The sequence below is a fragment of the Aspergillus pseudonomiae genome (assembly GCF_009193645.1).
Source record: "Aspergillus pseudonomiae strain CBS 119388 unplaced genomic scaffold BDV37scaffold_2, whole genome shotgun sequence".
Lineage (NCBI taxonomy): Eukaryota > Fungi > Ascomycota > Eurotiomycetes > Eurotiales > Aspergillaceae > Aspergillus > Aspergillus pseudonomiae.
In genome coordinates this window covers 603,990-620,527 of record NW_022475994.1, presented here as the reverse complement: position 1 = coordinate 620,527, position 16,538 = coordinate 603,990, and the positions used below count along the sequence as shown (strand labels likewise).

The 16,538-nt window shown below is 48.5% G+C and overlaps 7 protein-coding genes across 7 annotated transcripts; 5 read left to right on the top strand and 2 right to left on the bottom strand.

Annotated features, from left to right (window-relative positions):
- Nucleotides 1–2,506: 2,506 nt before the first annotated feature.
- Nucleotides 2,507–4,187, top strand: BDV37DRAFT_277964 (putative MFS sugar transporter; the record flags this gene model as incomplete). The annotated part of the gene is made up of 3 exons (XM_032085911.1): nt 2,507–2,600; nt 2,666–3,942; nt 4,074–4,187. The coding sequence occupies 3 exons, from the start codon at nt 2,507–2,509 to the stop codon at nt 4,185–4,187; spliced, it is 1,485 nt and encodes a 494-aa protein (XP_031946943.1).
- A 514-nt stretch (nt 4,188–4,701) lies between these two features.
- BDV37DRAFT_236415 (uncharacterized protein) lies at nt 4,702–6,778 on the top strand. The gene is made up of 4 exons (XM_032080610.1): nt 4,702–5,220; nt 5,325–5,611; nt 5,664–5,880; nt 5,940–6,778. The coding sequence occupies exons 1-4, from the start codon at nt 5,056–5,058 to the stop codon at nt 6,207–6,209; spliced, it is 939 nt and encodes a 312-aa protein (XP_031946942.1). The 5' UTR covers nt 4,702–5,055; the 3' UTR covers nt 6,210–6,778.
- A 209-nt stretch (nt 6,779–6,987) lies between these two features.
- BDV37DRAFT_236413 (uncharacterized protein) lies at nt 6,988–7,462 on the bottom strand. The gene has a single exon (XM_032080609.1). It carries the CDS (start codon nt 7,297–7,299, stop codon nt 7,075–7,077), a length of 225 nt encoding a protein of 74 aa, XP_031946941.1. The 5' UTR covers nt 7,300–7,462; the 3' UTR covers nt 6,988–7,074.
- A 186-nt stretch (nt 7,463–7,648) lies between these two features.
- On the top strand, nt 7,649–10,319 carry bipA (Hsp70 family ATPase KAR2). The gene is made up of 4 exons (XM_032091256.1): nt 7,649–8,167; nt 8,226–8,390; nt 8,445–9,550; nt 9,606–10,319. The coding sequence occupies exons 1-4, from the start codon at nt 7,986–7,988 to the stop codon at nt 10,169–10,171; spliced, it is 2,019 nt and encodes a 672-aa protein (XP_031946940.1). The 5' UTR covers nt 7,649–7,985; the 3' UTR covers nt 10,172–10,319.
- Nucleotides 10,320–10,417: 98 nt separating this feature from the next.
- BDV37DRAFT_236410 (DUF967 domain protein) lies at nt 10,418–11,289 on the bottom strand. Its single transcript, XM_032080608.1, has 2 exons — nt 11,204–11,289; nt 10,418–11,122 (listed from the first exon to the last, which is right to left on the bottom strand). The coding sequence occupies exons 1-2, from the start codon at nt 11,237–11,239 to the stop codon at nt 10,583–10,585; spliced, it is 576 nt and encodes a 191-aa protein (XP_031946939.1). The 5' UTR covers nt 11,240–11,289; the 3' UTR covers nt 10,418–10,582.
- Nucleotides 11,290–12,619: 1,330 nt separating this feature from the next.
- On the top strand, nt 12,620–14,232 carry BDV37DRAFT_277960 (fungal specific transcription factor domain-containing protein; the record flags this gene model as incomplete). Its single annotated transcript, XM_032085910.1, has 3 exons — nt 12,620–13,090; nt 13,187–13,935; nt 13,992–14,232. The coding sequence occupies 3 exons, from the start codon at nt 12,620–12,622 to the stop codon at nt 14,230–14,232; spliced, it is 1,461 nt and encodes a 486-aa protein (XP_031946938.1).
- Nucleotides 14,233–14,868: 636 nt separating this feature from the next.
- On the top strand, nt 14,869–16,499 carry BDV37DRAFT_292735 (putative C6 transcription factor; the record flags this gene model as incomplete). The annotated part of the gene is made up of 3 exons (XM_032089239.1): nt 14,869–15,617; nt 15,668–16,121; nt 16,170–16,499. 3 exons carry the CDS (start codon nt 14,869–14,871, stop codon nt 16,497–16,499), a joined length of 1,533 nt encoding a protein of 510 aa, XP_031946937.1.
- Between the last annotated feature and the right edge of the window lie 39 nt (nt 16,500–16,538).

The window sequence follows — 16,538 nt, the reverse complement described above, 5'->3', positions numbered from 1 at the left end:
CTACTAGTAATGCACGCACCAGACATGCAAGGAACAAGGGACTAGTTCGGGTGCCTCTGCCTTGGTCTACTGTGAACGAGAAATGCCATAAGATATGGATGTACTCCACCTAGTAAGCTGCACGTAGTAAGACCGACCTCTCTCGTATTCAGTTCTTTAATTGCCAGAGTGGAATTCTTTAGGTCATGTCCACCACAGTGGTCGATACATGGTCCTGTATCCTCCTATCTCTGAAGAGCTATCTGACAGTCTATGTCATGATACTATCAGAGCTACTAGTAGATATCTAACTCATATAGTCAGATCATATACCATGTGCCATGTACGCAATGTGGCCAAAGGAACTTCCAAGCCACTACTAGGGAGGGAGTATTTCATGTTTTGGATCGTCTGTTGAGGCATCAAGCTTGAAACAATTGCAATTACAGATATAGCTAGGTTGTAATACGCAGGTGGTACTTGTTGCATATGATATGGAGTTTTGTTTCACATGATATGTCGTGGTTGGCGATCACTTCTCGTATCGATGCTTTAAGACGGAGCACCGCCGGCGTTGAAATCCTGCGAGCGACTGGTAAATCCCTGCACTTAACCAGACTTTTACGTAGTAGCAGCCTCGTATTAAATGTCGTAAGCCACTATCTAAGGTAAGCTTATCCTTGTGCCAAGTAATATCAATCATGCTTGATGGAAGTACTAGTACGCTTCTCATTCTCAACGTTCGAGCTTATCCTTCTCTAAGCCTCGTTTGGGCAATTAATGGAGCGTCATCAAATTATGAGCAAGTATTAGACCAGCAAGTACCAGCCCAATACTTTCTCAATACTTGAATTGTATGTGAATGCTCACGCCTCATGTATTCCTTGTATTTCACACGTCCCTCAGAAACATATGGGCAGAATCTAGCCGGGTATATTCAGTATCCTGTCTGGGAGTAGTTCTTCCTTGTACCTCAAGCCCGTGCTATGACGTTAGGCATCGATCAAAGCCCCAGGCCGCCATGTCTGCCTCCCATTCCAGGCAACTGCACCTTCCCTTTTCGGCTACCTTGCGCGAACAGATGAACAAATTTGGTCCTAATACTACCGCAGGGGCCCTGATGGCGTAGTGGTACATACTAGTCGTATGTTGACCACTGAACCGTGGCCCTTTGATTCGAGTCCCGGCCTCGACATGTAAAATCCTTCGGGGTTTTCGTAGCCCTCGAGAACGCCCTTGATTTGAGGCGAGAACGAGGGTGAGCTTTTTGTCGTTTTTATATCAGTCAACCTGATTGATCTTAATTACTTTTATTCTCTCTCTCTGTCTGCTGCCTCTTTTCTATTATTCCTCTATCGGTTGTTTTCTTTTTCTTCTTTTTCTGTCAACTTGCTTTCGTGGTCTTCTGATCGTAAGTGCCTAAGGCGCTAAGGCTAGGAATATGGGGAACCTAGACTTGGTCTTAGGAAACAGCAGTGGAGCGTGCAACCTGAACTATCACTTCATTTCTTCCTTCCTATTAGATATCTATGGTATCTATGGACTTTTATACCTTACGTAGTAGTAGCTGCTTTCTTGGACCAACTCCCGATAGCGTTGTCTTCGATTGGATCAAGTACAGATCTCAGAAGCTCCATCGATGCAAATCTTTCGATGCCGATTCTGTGCGGGAGTGCTTCGACGCCCTAGGAGGTATATACACACCCTCATAAATCTCATTCTCTATATTTGTTTATGGCCTAGCAAAATGACAATCTCCTAACACCAATATCTATCATCCGGAGTGGAGACCTCTACCCCATTACTCTATGGGGAATCTATGTCGATCATCGCCTTTTTGTGGGGTATTCGACTCCACATTCAAAATGTGAGTGAATCTGCGATCAAATACCGCGACCGCCGGATTTGAGAAGGTCGTGTTATGCATGTCTGCTTCGATAATCATTCTTTTTCAAATAGAGGATGAACGTAGGTACTATACAACCTTCTCCGGCCAACATATCTTAGACTATCTCGGCTGGCGTTGCTCCGGCCTGACGCTCTCGAGCCGCCTCAAGCACGCCATCCAATCCATGATTCGACCAATCCGCAGCCAACTAGTCTCGTCGGAACACTCAAATCAGAACCAACTCCTGCCTTGGAGCATTGACCTACTCCTATCCTACTATCACAAGTCCCGAGCGGGGAACAGCCAGATCTGCCGATAACTTGCTCTTTGTGGAATAATGCTCCTAGAAATGACCCATGACTGCGTCTTATTGCACCATGGAGGCCATACCATATGCTGTCTTGTTTTTCAAGTGGATGGCTAAATCCTTAGCCTCCCCACAGCCTTGTGCAAACGACACGCGGCAGCGGCAGTTGCGCAAGGGGTGTCAACAAGCTTCTGGCGGCGCTCTCGGTGGCTTTAAATTTCATGACACCTAGCTTGGCTTTTCTTGTTGGTTTCTTGTTCATGAGACTGTCAGAAAGCTTGCGCTGTGGCTCCACTTTCACGAGAAGACGGCTTGTTCAGAGCAGAACCAATATGGGTCGCAAGCTCGGCCTCTTCCGTGCCACATACTTGGCGTCTGCCAGTTGCATGGGGTCTTTTGCGTTTGCATTTGACACAGGTGTTATTAGTATGTTGGAAGCAACTGTACAAATCTTGACCGAATCACAATGTTTGTCTAACTCAACCATGCAGGCGGTGTCCTCACGTTGCCATCCTTTCAGCGAGACTTCCGATATGGCAACTCGCAGCAAACGACGGTCAATTCCAACGCGGTGTCAATTCTTGAGGCGGGGGCATTCTTTGGATGCTTCTTCACAATGCCTATAGCTTCGAAGTTGGGCCGCCGCTCTGGACTCATTCTGAGCTCACTTGTCTTCACCGTAGGGACCATCTTACAGGTTATTAACGCCCATACCTTGGGGACCTTTTACGCTGGTAGAGTGATTGCCGGGCTTGGTATCGGCGCCGCCACTACACTGATACCTATGTATGCAGCAGAAATGGCCCCTAAAGAGATTCGTGGAAGACTCGGGGCCTGTTTCCAATTGTTCTTTGCCACAGGGGTTATGGTTGCCTATTGGGTTACTTACGCCGTTTCAAAGGACCAGCCAGATGCCACGAAGCAATGGCAGATTGCGCTGGGTCTGCAACTGTTGCCTTCCACATTGCTTCTACTTGGTATGTGCACAGTTAAAGAGAGTGCTCGGTGGCTCGCCACAAAGGGAAAGAAAGATAAAGCTTGGGAGTCATTGAAATGGGTTCGTGGAGGTGAAGAAACCGAAGAGCTCCAAAAGGAATTTGATGAAATCCTTGCGGGAATTGAGGAAGAGTCCCGGATCAAGGAGAGTTTCACCATCCGCGAGCTTCTTTTACCAGTGAATCGTTACCGTATCTTCATTGCTTTTACAATTCAGCTATGTGCCCAGTTGACGGGAAACACATCACTCGCTTACTATGCCAATCAGATCTTCGAAGCCGTGGGAGCGGAGGGCGAAGCTAAACTAGTGACAGGCTGTTTTGGCGTGGTCAAGGTAGTCGGAGTGTGTATATTTCAACTATTTGTTCTCGACCGTGTTGGAAGGCGAGTTCCATTCATGGTTGGAGCATTCGCAATGGGTTCGTTCATGCTCATCATTGCATGTGTTCTGGCGACCCATCCTACACAATCGGGCGGGTCCGACTCTGCGCCAACGAAAGCGGGGATCGCCATGATTATCATGACCTATGCGGAGGCGTTTAGTTTCAATATGTCCTGGGGGCCTCTCCCGTGGCTGTATGTTGGTGAGATCTTCTCTAGTCGCACACGAGAAGTGGGAGTAGCCGTCGGTGCTGCGTCGCAGTGGTTGTTCAACTTTATGATGTCGCAGATAACGCCACACGCCATAACGAACATCAAATGGAGAATGTTCCTGATGTTTGCGATTTTCAACTATGCAATCGTCGTGTATTCATGGCTCTTTCTCAAAGAGGTATGTCCTAAAGTATATTTCTTTGTCTTCGTTCATTCTCGCCTAAGGGGGCCATTCCCCAAGCTCTGGGATGTGACTCGGCCGTTTCGAAAGCAGAAAGAGCACCAGCTAATGATCTGTTCTCTATTCAGACATCCAACCACTCGCTGGAAGAAATGCAAGAAGTCTTTGGGGGAGGTGACCCTCCAGAGAAGGCCAATCTCGCGGTAGAAAAGGGAGAAATTGACGCCACGGTGCGACCATGAGTGGGACGCACGTCCACATGACTGCTGGCAGTGCGATTTCAGAATCGGTACTCTTCAGGAGGGACTGGTTAGAGATCAAGTTTTGTTAAATGCTTCAAGGGGGAATCCCAATAATTTGTAGAAGTTGAATCTAACATCTTGACCCCTGTGCCCAAAACCGTTGGAACATGCACGTCGTAAATGAGCAGTCCACACAGGGTGGCTCACTCTGGGTTCCGGTCGACGGGTGTGGAGAAAAGCCCGCATGGGGACCAAGGCTTTTTTCCTTTCCCTTCGCACCTCGGTCACAAATCGGGTCAATCGAAAAACTTCGGGTGACTCGAGCCACCTGGAACAGACTAAGGGTTGCGGAGTTGAACCAATTGGCTCGATCAAGGTTCGGGAATCATATTTAGTGTTCACCCTAACCTAGGGACGCCTGGCCCGATGAGAAAAGGAGCAGGAACCTCCACCAGGAACGGAGACATGGCGACTCCCACATTGGCCAAGATGACCGGTACGAGGCATTTAAACGGTCTAGCCTCACCTGGTCGGGGAAACTTCTCGTCGTCCAGGAATTAGGCTTTGGCTGTCGCACCATATTAACCGGTGGAAATTAATGGACGTACGACAATCCCCGCAATTAGTACGAATACGTCTGGCCTCGTACCACAGGAGTTCCTGGTCGAGGGTCTTCCTACCGACACTAGTCACTGTACTTCCTGCACCCCAGAAACCATATTTCTTCCCACGTTCCAACCCGCACGTGCCCATGCTTACACCATGAATTCTTTTTATAACTATACATCCTCCATTCTTTCCGCGCGCACTGCAAGCTTGACGATCAAATCTCAAACTCACAGCTTGGTCATGGTCGTCGCCCCTCTCAATGTCTGCGTCCGGAGATCGTATCACCCGGCCCACAGATCCTGATGATCTTGTCCTGGAGGCCTGGGGACAGGGCCTGATGGTCGGTTCCTTGGTGGTGATGGCCGCGGTGACCTTTGCGAATATGAAGAGACACATTCTGTTGCATAAACTGATTTTTGCCGAGGTATGCTTTGATCTTGAGGTGATTGACTTGGGATCTCCTAGTGTTTCCACGTTTCCACTGTGTTCTCTGTGCGCGGAGTGCTAACGAGTCGCGGTGCCATCCAGCTTATTCTCGCTATGGCCCATGGCACCTTCATATTCCCCAAAGAACCCGCCTACGGATGGTACCTTTCCTGCAGTGCTATCGGACTGAATGTGTCCTGGACTCTGCATAATGTCATTGCGTGGATGAAGAATAAGCCATTCCTGAGTCGCAGGGTTTCACAAGCTTATATCATCACGGTTCTGCTGGTCCAGCCGTACTGGGTGGTGGAAATCTACGCCAATTTCACCTACTTCAACAATATTAACAAGATCTTCCTCACAACACGGCCAATGGAGCCTCTCTTCCGGTAATCTCACTCTCTTCCCACTTCCATCCATATGATGCTAAACAATTGACAGAGACCCCTGGTGGGTGTTCACCACCTGTTCACTCTTCTACACTATTAAGCGCTTGTACAACTTTGGCATTATAGAATTGGTGACTGTGAGCCCGCGGTTCGGGATTATGCTAGCATCAATGTGCCTTTCCATTGCATTCATAATCATCGATACGTGTGTCGTTCTGAACGCCTTCCCAGCGCATACACTCCCTACCGGAGTTGAACCATTCTGGAAAGTAAGCTCTCTACCTCGGATCATCCTCAGGTGGATAGCTACTAAATGACATCTGAGCAGCTATCATTTATCTTCAAATGTCTCTGCGACACCGTCATCCTCGACGACTTCAAGACAGCGCTTGATCGAATGCGAAACTACTGGCTACAGAAGCGGGCCAGGACTGGCGAAGTCCTTCTTCCGGAGACCCAGTATGAACCTGGCAGTCGCAGACACGAGAGGGATGACATCGAGGCATTTGGTAGCGAGAGACGGGGCAGTGAACTTAGAAAGCCCGATTCGTCGGTTCCGCGAGTTCACACAAGGGAAGATGTGGGTATAGCTCTTTGATCATGCATATGTAATCCTGCATTGTGCGTTTCTGATGATTATGATTGATTCGATGATATCCACCCGTGTTTTTGTTTGTTTCAATTATACTTTGGTTAGGCGAATATCTTGGGGTTTGATGCGCTTAAATTGGTCACTGTTGTCGGTAACAAAGGCTGTTCTACTCATAATGTGCCAAAAATATCATACTATATGATCTGTGATGGGCAATGTAAAAGGTAAACTCTTTGATTCTCTGAAATAGTAATTGATCAGCCTTGGCATAGCCCTATGTGAAGATGCAACACAAAGACCACGCGGTAGTCAAAAAATGTCTCCTCAAATAGCTATCAGAGAAGTCTAGGACCTTTGTATCGTCAACCTTTGTTTTACTTTTTCTTCATTTATTTGCCTTTCGAGACATTTTGACCCGAAACTTCGATATACTGTTTCATATTTCTTTTGTTTCATGTTTGCCAAGCAGGAATCACGATATGCTGGTCTTTTCAGACATGACAGACCGCATGACCGATGCTTTGTTCGACAAAGAACCCTACGCAAATCACGGAGAACGTTTTCAAAGTCTAGCTATAAAAAAGAATTCATATGCTTGGTTAACTCTTCGAATGAATAATATCATAAAATCAATCGGCTTCCTTTTTCCCTCCCATCTCCTTTGAACCTCTGGCCCCCAAAATTTATATTTTGCCACAACGCTTGCCTTGATTGTTCAGAGAACTTTATAGAAACAATGAGGCGGTAAACCATTCAGAATTGCGGGCTGAAATATACTGATTAAGGAAAATGATACAGTGGCTATGAATGGTTCTCCAGACAGTTGCAAGTTGCCTCTGAGACTACTGGTAATAGGATGATGGACTCTAGACTAAGTTCCATACATGTGATATATCATTTGCCCAAGGGCTGGGTCCAGTACATGAGACGTCGACTGATAGACCTGTCCATTGTCTATAGTCCATTGAGAAGCTTGCCATGGGGATGTGGTACTAAGCATCAAGGATGATATTGTTACGATCCATAGTTTGAATGGGGGTGCCATACTCTTTGTCCGACAAGCAGATAGTACCAACATGTGGCCACGTGTAGGCATGTGGTGCGAGTCATTAGACTGCAGCGGTCATGACTTCACTATGACTACAGTTGGGAAACTTGAGATATGGAAAGTACACGCTGTACTCAAGCTACTGTACAATTGGAGGTCGACGAAGTAGGTCCTTTGTCCACGTATCCTGAATGAGCCCTGAGCAGATGGCCGGGGGGCTAAAAAATAGGGCAAAGCAAAAAGGATTACTTAACAGGGGCTTCTAGCCAATGAAACCCGGTTCTAGTATGTTCGGTGGACCGCCTGCAGAAGATCCATGAACACTTTGGGGCGATTTCGCCGGCAGAATAGAGGGCGGTGGCCACGGTGGATGAGTCATCCTGGTCCTGAACGCCGACGCACCAATCACACTGCGAGGAGTAACCTGCAGAGCGATGGCCGTACCAGCCATGCTGTCCTTTTCTCTGGCCTCAAGCATTTTAAAAAAGCTGATCTCTTCCTCTCACGTCCTTCGTTCAGCAACTTCTCTCTTTTGCCTCAACTTCCCCTTCCTCCCCCTTCCATTCTGTCGCCTGTGGTTGGGTTTTCTTTTTATTCTCTTTGCTTCTCTTTCTTGAATACAGGAAACTGTATTGAAGCGCAAGGGATTCACCAAGCACAGTACGAACACGCCACCTGATAATTACGCGCGTGCCCCTTAGCAAAGACCACCACTCGATATACACATAGGCACAATGGCGCGACTTTCGAGTCGCAACGGTGCGGCCAAGCCGTTCACTGCTTGGACCACCATCTTCTACCTTCTCCTTGTTTTCATCGCACCCCTGGCATTCTTTGGTACCGCACACGCTCAGGAGGACTCTGTACAAGACAACTATGGAACTGTAATTGGTATTGATTTGGGTACCACCTACTCGTACGTTCTGCAACAGGGAAACAACGTCGTGCGTTACAATGACTAACTCTTTCAACAGTTGTGTTGGTGTGATGCAGAACGGAAAGGTCGAGATTCTTGTCAACGACCAAGGAAACCGTATCACTCCTTCCTACGTCGCTTTCGCCGATGAGGAACGTCTGGTCGGTGATGCCGCGAAGAACCAATACGCTGCCAACCCTGTCAGGACCATCTTTGATATCAAGTGAGTTTCTCCAGTTAGTTCGTACGCATGAATCGGTGTGCTAATGTTTTCCAGGCGTCTGATCGGTCGCAAGTTTGATGACAAGGACGTCACCAAGGACACCAAGAACTTCCCCTTCAAGGTTGTCAACAAGGATGGCAAGCCTGTCGTGAAGGTTGACGTGAACAAGAGCCCCAAGACCTTCACCCCTGAGGAGGTTTCCGCCATGGTCCTTGGAAAGATGAAGGAGATCGCTGAGGGCTACCTCGGAAAGTCTGTCACCCACGCTGTCGTCACAGTCCCCGCCTACTTCAACGACGCCCAGAGACAGGCTACTAAGGACGCTGGTACCATCGCCGGCCTCAACGTTCTCCGTGTCGTCAACGAACCTACCGCCGCCGCTATCGCCTACGGATTGGATAAGACTGGTGATGAGCGCCAGGTCATCGTCTATGATCTTGGTGGTGGTACCTTCGATGTCTCCCTCCTCTCCATTGACAACGGTGTCTTCGAGGTTTTGGCTACCGCTGGTGACACTCACCTTGGTGGTGAGGACTTTGACCACCGTGTCATGGACTACTTCGTCAAGCAGTACAACAAGAAGAACAACGTTGACATCACCAAGGACCTCAAGTCCATGGGTAAGCTCAAGCGCGAAGTCGAGAAGGCCAAGCGTACTCTGTCTTCCCAGATGTCTACTCGCATTGAAATTGAGTCTTTCCACAACGGAGAGGACTTCTCTGAGACCCTCACCCGTGCTAAGTTCGAAGAGCTGAACATGGATCTGTTCAAGAAGACCCTCAAGCCCGTTGAGCAGGTGCTCAAGGACGCCAAGGTCAAGAAGTCTGAGGTTGACGACATTGTCCTTGTTGGTGGTTCTACCCGTATCCCCAAGGTCCAGGCTCTTCTCGAGGAGTTCTTCGGTGGCAAGAAGGCTAGCAAGGGTATCAACCCTGATGAGGCTGTTGCTTTCGGTGCTGCCGTCCAGGGTGGTGTCCTTTCTGGCGAGGCTGGTACTGAAGATGTCGTTCTGATGGACGTCAACCCTCTTACCCTCGGTATCGAGACCACCGGTGGTGTTATGACCAAGCTCATCCCCCGTAACACCGTTATCCCTACTCGCAAGTCCCAGATCTTCTCCACCGCCGCCGATAACCAGCCTACCGTTCTTATCCAAGTTTGTAAGTTTACTTTCTAATCCGACATGCTATAGCAACCCATACTAACTGATCATAGATGAGGGAGAGCGTTCTTTGACCAAGGACAACAACCTCCTCGGCAAGTTCGAGCTTACCAGCATTCCCCCCGCCCCCCGTGGTGTGCCCCAGATTGAGGTCTCCTTCGATTTGGACGCCAACGGTATCCTGAAGGTCAGCGCCAGCGACAAGGGCACTGGCAAGGCTGAGTCTATCACCATCACCAACGACAAGGGTCGTCTCTCCCAGGAGGAGATCGACCGCATGGTCGCTGAGGCCGAGGAGTTCGCCGAAGAGGACAAGGCCATCAAGGGCAAGATCGAGGCCCGCAACTCTCTGGAGAACTATGCCTTCAGCTTGAAGAACCAGGTCAACGATGAGAACGGCTTGGGTGGCCAGATCGATGAGGACGACAAGCAGTCCATCCTCGACGCCGTCAAGGAGGTCACTGACTGGCTCGAGGACAACGCTGCCGAAGCCACTACCGAGGACTTCGAGGAGCAGAAGGAGCAGCTGTCCAACGTGGCCTACCCCATCACCAGCAAGCTCTATGGCTCTGCTCCGGCTGATGAGGATGATGAGCCTTCTGGGCATGACGAACTGTAAAATTATTTAGAGGGATGTATGGAGTTTTACTTTGCTTTATTGGCTGGTTTGAATCATTTTTTATTAGACCTCGATACATGAGGTGACGGGAATAGCATGATACCTTGAATATTATCTGACTAGCTTCAATCACAACATTCTCCATCCCAAGACGTAAATGTGTCTCCATCAGTACAAACTAGGGTAGATCTCCCGAATGGCATAATTTCTTAAATTACTAGTAGTACTGTCCTAAAAGCAGTCCCGACTGCACTTATGAGGAGGGAATTAAGCAGTGTCTAGCAGAGGGTATAATGGGAAGTGGAGCAAAAACAATAGGCATTAAGCTAAGACTTCGTAAATCCCGATTTCCCTAGTACACACTATATACACACTGAGTCGCTCGTGAACCAGCTATACAACTCTTGACCATCACTGGCTGTCTTGCTTGATAAACTCCCGAATTGTCTCCAAAACAACCTGGTGGTCATCCTCCTGCTTCAATCCACTAACAACCACCACACCAATGACACCATCAACTCCCTTCACCCGCACAGGGAACGCCCCACCATGGATCGCGAAGTCATCCGCTGCCCCTCCACCACCGGTACTCGTCAAGGCATGCTTCGTCACAAACGCCCCCTCCACCTGATCCGCCCCCAAGCCAGTGCTCGTCAGCATCTTATTCCGCATCAGCCAGCTCGACACCCCCCACCGCAGCACGGTGTTGCGCTTCCGTCGCACCCACACCTCGTTATCGGCGAAGGTCCCGGGTTCCGTCGCGGCTTGGAATACAACATGTGGCTCGGACCCGCCGGTTAGCGCGATAGAGATGAGAGCCGGCTTGCGTTGATCCGCCGGGAGGGAAAGAATCCTGGACCGGAGCGCGAGACCAAGAGCCCAGGCTGTTTCAGAAGTGAATGAGGGGAAGATTACTGCGGCGGAGGACTCTTGAGCAGTAAGTTCGCGGAGCTGCGATGCTTGCGTTAGTCTTTGTTCATAGTAGATTTTGTCTAGAGTGAAGCGGAGTGGGGAATTGAAGGGGAAAGTTACATCTTTGCTCGCGGGTGCGACGGGCCTGTCTTCCATTTTAGGGGGTGTAGTTTGTTCAATTACAAATCTGGTCGAGTATATTTGAGAGTTGAATTTCAGTGATTGAGAAAATTTGCAAGACCATTATATTTTATATAGTTACTCTGGGTGGGGATGCCATCATAATCGATTTAAATCTCATGACGTCGGTTCCGTAGGAGATTTAGACGTCGTGCTGGATGGACCTTCCCAATGGTTGGGTGGATTCTGTACCAGACCGCCTTTGGTTAGCGGGTAGGCTATGTCTGTTTCTGGATTGGGTTGACGAGGATGAAATAGTCCTGAGATTTAGATCCTGTTGACTTGCAGAAGGCTTGCGATACTTCGGGATATGCGACATATGTTAGAGCAATATGTGTGAGCAGAGAACTGCAGTGACAGCCTATACACATGCGACAGTCCTTACCAATTCTAGCCGCCAAGTCTTCACGAGGCGATGTGCCCACTCTTGTCTCTCTGGGTCATCACTTGGCTCGGCCAGATGAGGAATAGTCTGCTGAAAAGCCCGGTCTTCCAATGAAGGTCCACGGACATCCCGTGTCGATTGGTATGCCGAGTTGGTCGGTATCAATGGATAGAGACGTCGCATTCCGAAATTAAGAACCGAGACATTAGTATTAGGCCCAACTGATCAAGGCAAGCCGAAACTCTGCCGTGGATCCGCGTCTTCCGGCGGAAGGGGAACGAATACCGGTTCTATAGCCAATCACTCCGCCGGTACTATATTTCGACCGCTTCTTCGTCCGGTATATGAGTCCCCGGTCCCGCGACGCCCAAAGAGGGCGACCGCGGAAGGCTTGCGATTCTTGTTGTTCGCGTAAGGTGAGCAAGTGTTATCGGTGCCCGTAACAGTTCACTTAAAGGTATGGTGGAGGTGCTGATTTGATCGTAGATTAAATGCGTTGAGAAGAGCAACGCCGCCAAATGCGAGTGGTGTCTACACCAAGGGCTAGAATGCACATATACAAGCATAGATCGTCGACGGAAACGAACGGCAGATGCTTTATCTGAGTAGAGCAACCCATCATACTGTTCTACAATATTGCTGCCTCCAACACGACTAATATAACGCTGGTAGCTCTGAATATACACATAAAAACACGCGTGCCAAGATTCCTGACGACTATGTCTCAGTATTTGATAGTGGTCGTCGATCAGAGACGAGTGAGTAGAGATTAAGCTTCTAGTTGTCGTCTATAGCAACAGCTAATGCTATGAACAGATAGAAGCACCTCTTGTGATGGTCATGCGAGCCATCCCCTGCCTCAGAATCAAGCGGTTGAAGGTCATGAGCTTGGCCATTATGCCGGGGGCCTGAACGCTCAAGACAATAATAGCGCATTCTTTCGATATTATGGAATCCCGGTTTTCTCCACAATGGGACAAAGGTGGATTCAGTCTCACCGCGGGACCTCTGGTATTCTTCAGACGCTTTTGTCATTTGGCCTCCCCTGGGCGAGTTTTCCTAATCAGTCAACCTCAGAGGGAGCAGGCCTCAAGTCAGACGGAAACTCCGTCGAACTACCCGATAGGTTCATCAGTGAAGCATGCATTGCATTCTGCAAGTGTGGTAAAATTGGCCTGATCTACCCTATTGCCGATATGTCCCTCTTAGAAGATTCAGTGAAGACCGCATATTCTCCTCCAAATGAGAAATCTCCCCAGGCTCTCTCCATTGCTAAAGCTCTTGTGCTTTCCTTCGTTGCCTTTTGCTCTGTCGCAGATCGCAGGGAACATATTTTATATCCAGTCAATGGCGAACGATGTGCCTTTGAGGCTGAAAGCCTGCTCTCCACAGTCCATGATCTAGGACATAGTATCGGTAAGCTACAAGCTCTTTTACTACTTGTAAGTATGCCCTGGCCAGTGTTTCCCTTTAGCATCTGCTTCTGATACCATTGGCAATAAATGATATTCTCGTTGCATGAGCTAATCATAGAGAAGGTTCTATTTCACTTCTCGCACGGAAGATTAGAGCTCGCAAGAGAGCTAATGAGCACTGTCGCCCGCTTAGCGAACGATTTATCTCCAGTTATGGGGTTTTCTGAATCCACTTCGAGTCCAGAAGGAAAGGTGGCACCGGTGTGTACTGGTTATGAAGAATCAACTTTTCGAACGCTCTATTGGAACAGCTTCATGCTCGATAAGGAATTATCTTTTCGAACGGGTACGCCAGTTCTTATGCTTGCCGAGTCTCTAATACCCGCTTCATTAGACGCGGCGGAATCTCCGATTGAGTATCTTTCAAAGCTATTCCCTACAAGCGACCCTCAGAATCATCGTACAGAGTTTTCTATGTCCCATTTAAAGCTAAGCTTAGTCATGTCAGGGGTATATTCAGAGCTCTATGAACCACATTCTCTCAAGAAATCCGACACTGAAATACTCAGAACTATTCGCGCTCTCGACGATGAGCTGGAAAAATGGCGACTCTCAATACCTAGGGCCTGCCGACCTACCCTCCACATTTCCGATCTTCCCACCCAATCGACTACAGATGTCGAACTTCTCTTGATCAATCTTAAGTATCACCACAGCCTAGGATGCATTCACCAAGCTGTCAGCCGATGCCGACCATGCGGTCCCATGACCGAGGCTCTTCGGTCAGGCCTCAATCTATCAGTTCGAGCGAGTGTTTCGTCTCTGGAAATCCTGTGTGCCACGCGCTTTATACTAACTCGAGAGATTTTCTGGTATGCAGGCCCGAGGCCCTGTCCTTTTCTAAAATGTGAATCTGACTTACCATCAGGTTCATCTGTTTCTATCTGCTTTCGGCGATCTTGAATCTGTTATGCAAGATCATCACCGAACCTTTCGATTTCGATAATCCGGAATGTATGAGGATTCTGAAAGATACCCCCGTGATCCTCCGAAAAATGGATACTCGTCAATTAACCTCCACCGAGAGACGGCACTTGGACCTCATGATTCTTCTTAGTTCAGAGCTTAGCGCTGTGGTAGAGAGAAGCAGCCTTCGAAATGGTGCATAGTCTAGGATCGTTTCCCTTCCATGTCTCTGTGATTTGTTTATGTGGGGATATCGATATGTTCGAATTTGATTTAGGTCTGCCAGATGGCAGGTTTTGTTCATATATAGCTACTTACTATGTCATTCTAACCGTCGATGGACAATATTGGTGACTCAGCGGTATATCTCTTCACAGAAGACCCAGGTGGGGGTATGTGTAGACTGAGAAATCACAGTTTCCGATTTATACCGGTCGATGCCAATAGATAGACATAGTATGGCTAAGACTGAAAGGAACAAGTGTGGGAGCGTCCCGTGTGTCCTTAGGACTAGCATCTATAAATGCTACGACATATTGGATCACACCATCAATTTCATAGTATACCTTTTCGGTTAGCTATAGTTATCTATCTGCAATAGCATTAATAATCAAATCTCACAGCGATCGGCATTTGATATAGCTTCAACGAAGAGTATTCTAACAAGCACTAAATCCCATAGTCGACGGTCTAGATGCATGCATGCACAGGTCCAGTGACCGGCAACCAATTTCCCCTCACCCCCAACATTCTCTCCGCATACACTTGCCATACATCATCCCCCCCCGTTCTCCACTACAGCCATACCGAACCTCTTACCATCACATACTCCGCACTCCATGCGCCCAAAACTCACCAAGCGAGCCTGCGACGAATGCATTACCCGCAAAGTTAAGTGCAGCGGCGCCTGGCCCTGCGATACATGCCGCAGTGCCCCAAAACAGGTGAAATGCACATACCTGAAACCGGCGCGTAGAAGAGGCCCCAAAGTTAGACGTCACACGGGCAAAATCGATTCTGTGAGCTTTGTTTCGGGGACAGATGCTTCTACTTCGTTGAATGTCGGTGCTTCGAACGAAAGTCATGATGGACATAGGACGATCTCTCGGTCAGTTCTCGAAACGGTGGTGCATTGGTACCAGCATTCATCGTACAGTGTTTGGCCAGTAATTGATGCGGAGGTGCTTTTGCGGCGACTCGCGGGCGACGACGGTGGCCATGACACTGATGTTTATTGTCTCGCCACGGCGCTTTGCGCGGCGACGATGGCGCAACTGCAGCTCCCACCATTGACCGATGACGGACAGGTTGTTGATTGTGTTGCAATGGCGAGTGAGTGCATGAGGTTGCGTGAGGAGAGCAATTATAGAGAAAATCTCGACATGAAGAGTATCCTTGTTTCGTTTTTCTTGCATGTGTATCATGCGAAGATCAATAAGCGGAACTCGGCGATGATGTTCATACAGGAGGCTATATCTGGCGCGAGGCTTTTGAAGTTAGATGAGTGGGACCGTGAGACAAGGGCTGGCGGTGATGAAGTCATTGCGAATGAGGATATTTTGTTCACTCTTCTCTGGGTTTCGGAGAGGTAAAGTCACCCTTGCGTATGTGGGTAACGCTGGATGTTGATCTTCTCAGGGGCTATGCAATGCATCTTGGACTCCTACCATCGTATACGAGCCCGATTCGCTTACTGGAGGGAATATATTCAGCAGGCAATGAGTATGCTCAAGGCTTACTGGAGCTAGCTAAGCTCTTCGCAGCTTTTGATAGCGTCTCTCTCAAGCGGAGTACCGGTGCTTTGAATCCTGATGTAATCTCGACCGATTGCCTTACAGATACGGAAGCGGCGTTGTCTATGCTTGCGCTAGAAGTGGGCGGCAGGGCATCTGTCCGGATGGCGGACTACTGCATTACTAAGGAATGGATGAGGACTATCATCTGGCAGGAAGCATTGTCTCGACAGATGTTATCCTCCAAAGCGTACTCCGAGCTTCTTACATTCAAGTTCCCAGCCCGTGTCAGTCGGGACCTCTTGTATTCATTACAAGGTTTCTCCGAGTTTGATTTGTTGCCTCTGGGTCGTGATCAGGTATGTTAGTCTCTTTCTATGGCGACGGTGGTGGTAACATGAATGCAGTTATTGAAGTGTTTCGAAGTAACAAACTCACTTGCTGATGTCGTGTTGTATACGCCCTCAGTTTCATCATATGAGCTTCGATTAGGGCCTCAGGACTTTTTGCATGCTTTGTACCAAAAGCTTCTTCCATTTTTAGAGCAGGATGCTATGCTTAAGTCTATCTTGCATGCGAAGACTGCGGAAGCTTTGGTAACAGCACCTGCTCGGTTGTTAAGATTTTATGATGAACAAATAGCGGATGACGAGAGCACTATGAATGAGTATCTGGACCGCTCCATATATGATACGGCTGAATTCAATCACAAGGTCTCAATGAGAGTTCATGATTAGTCGACACACAGAGTGTTCTCAGTGCGAGAGATGACGGTG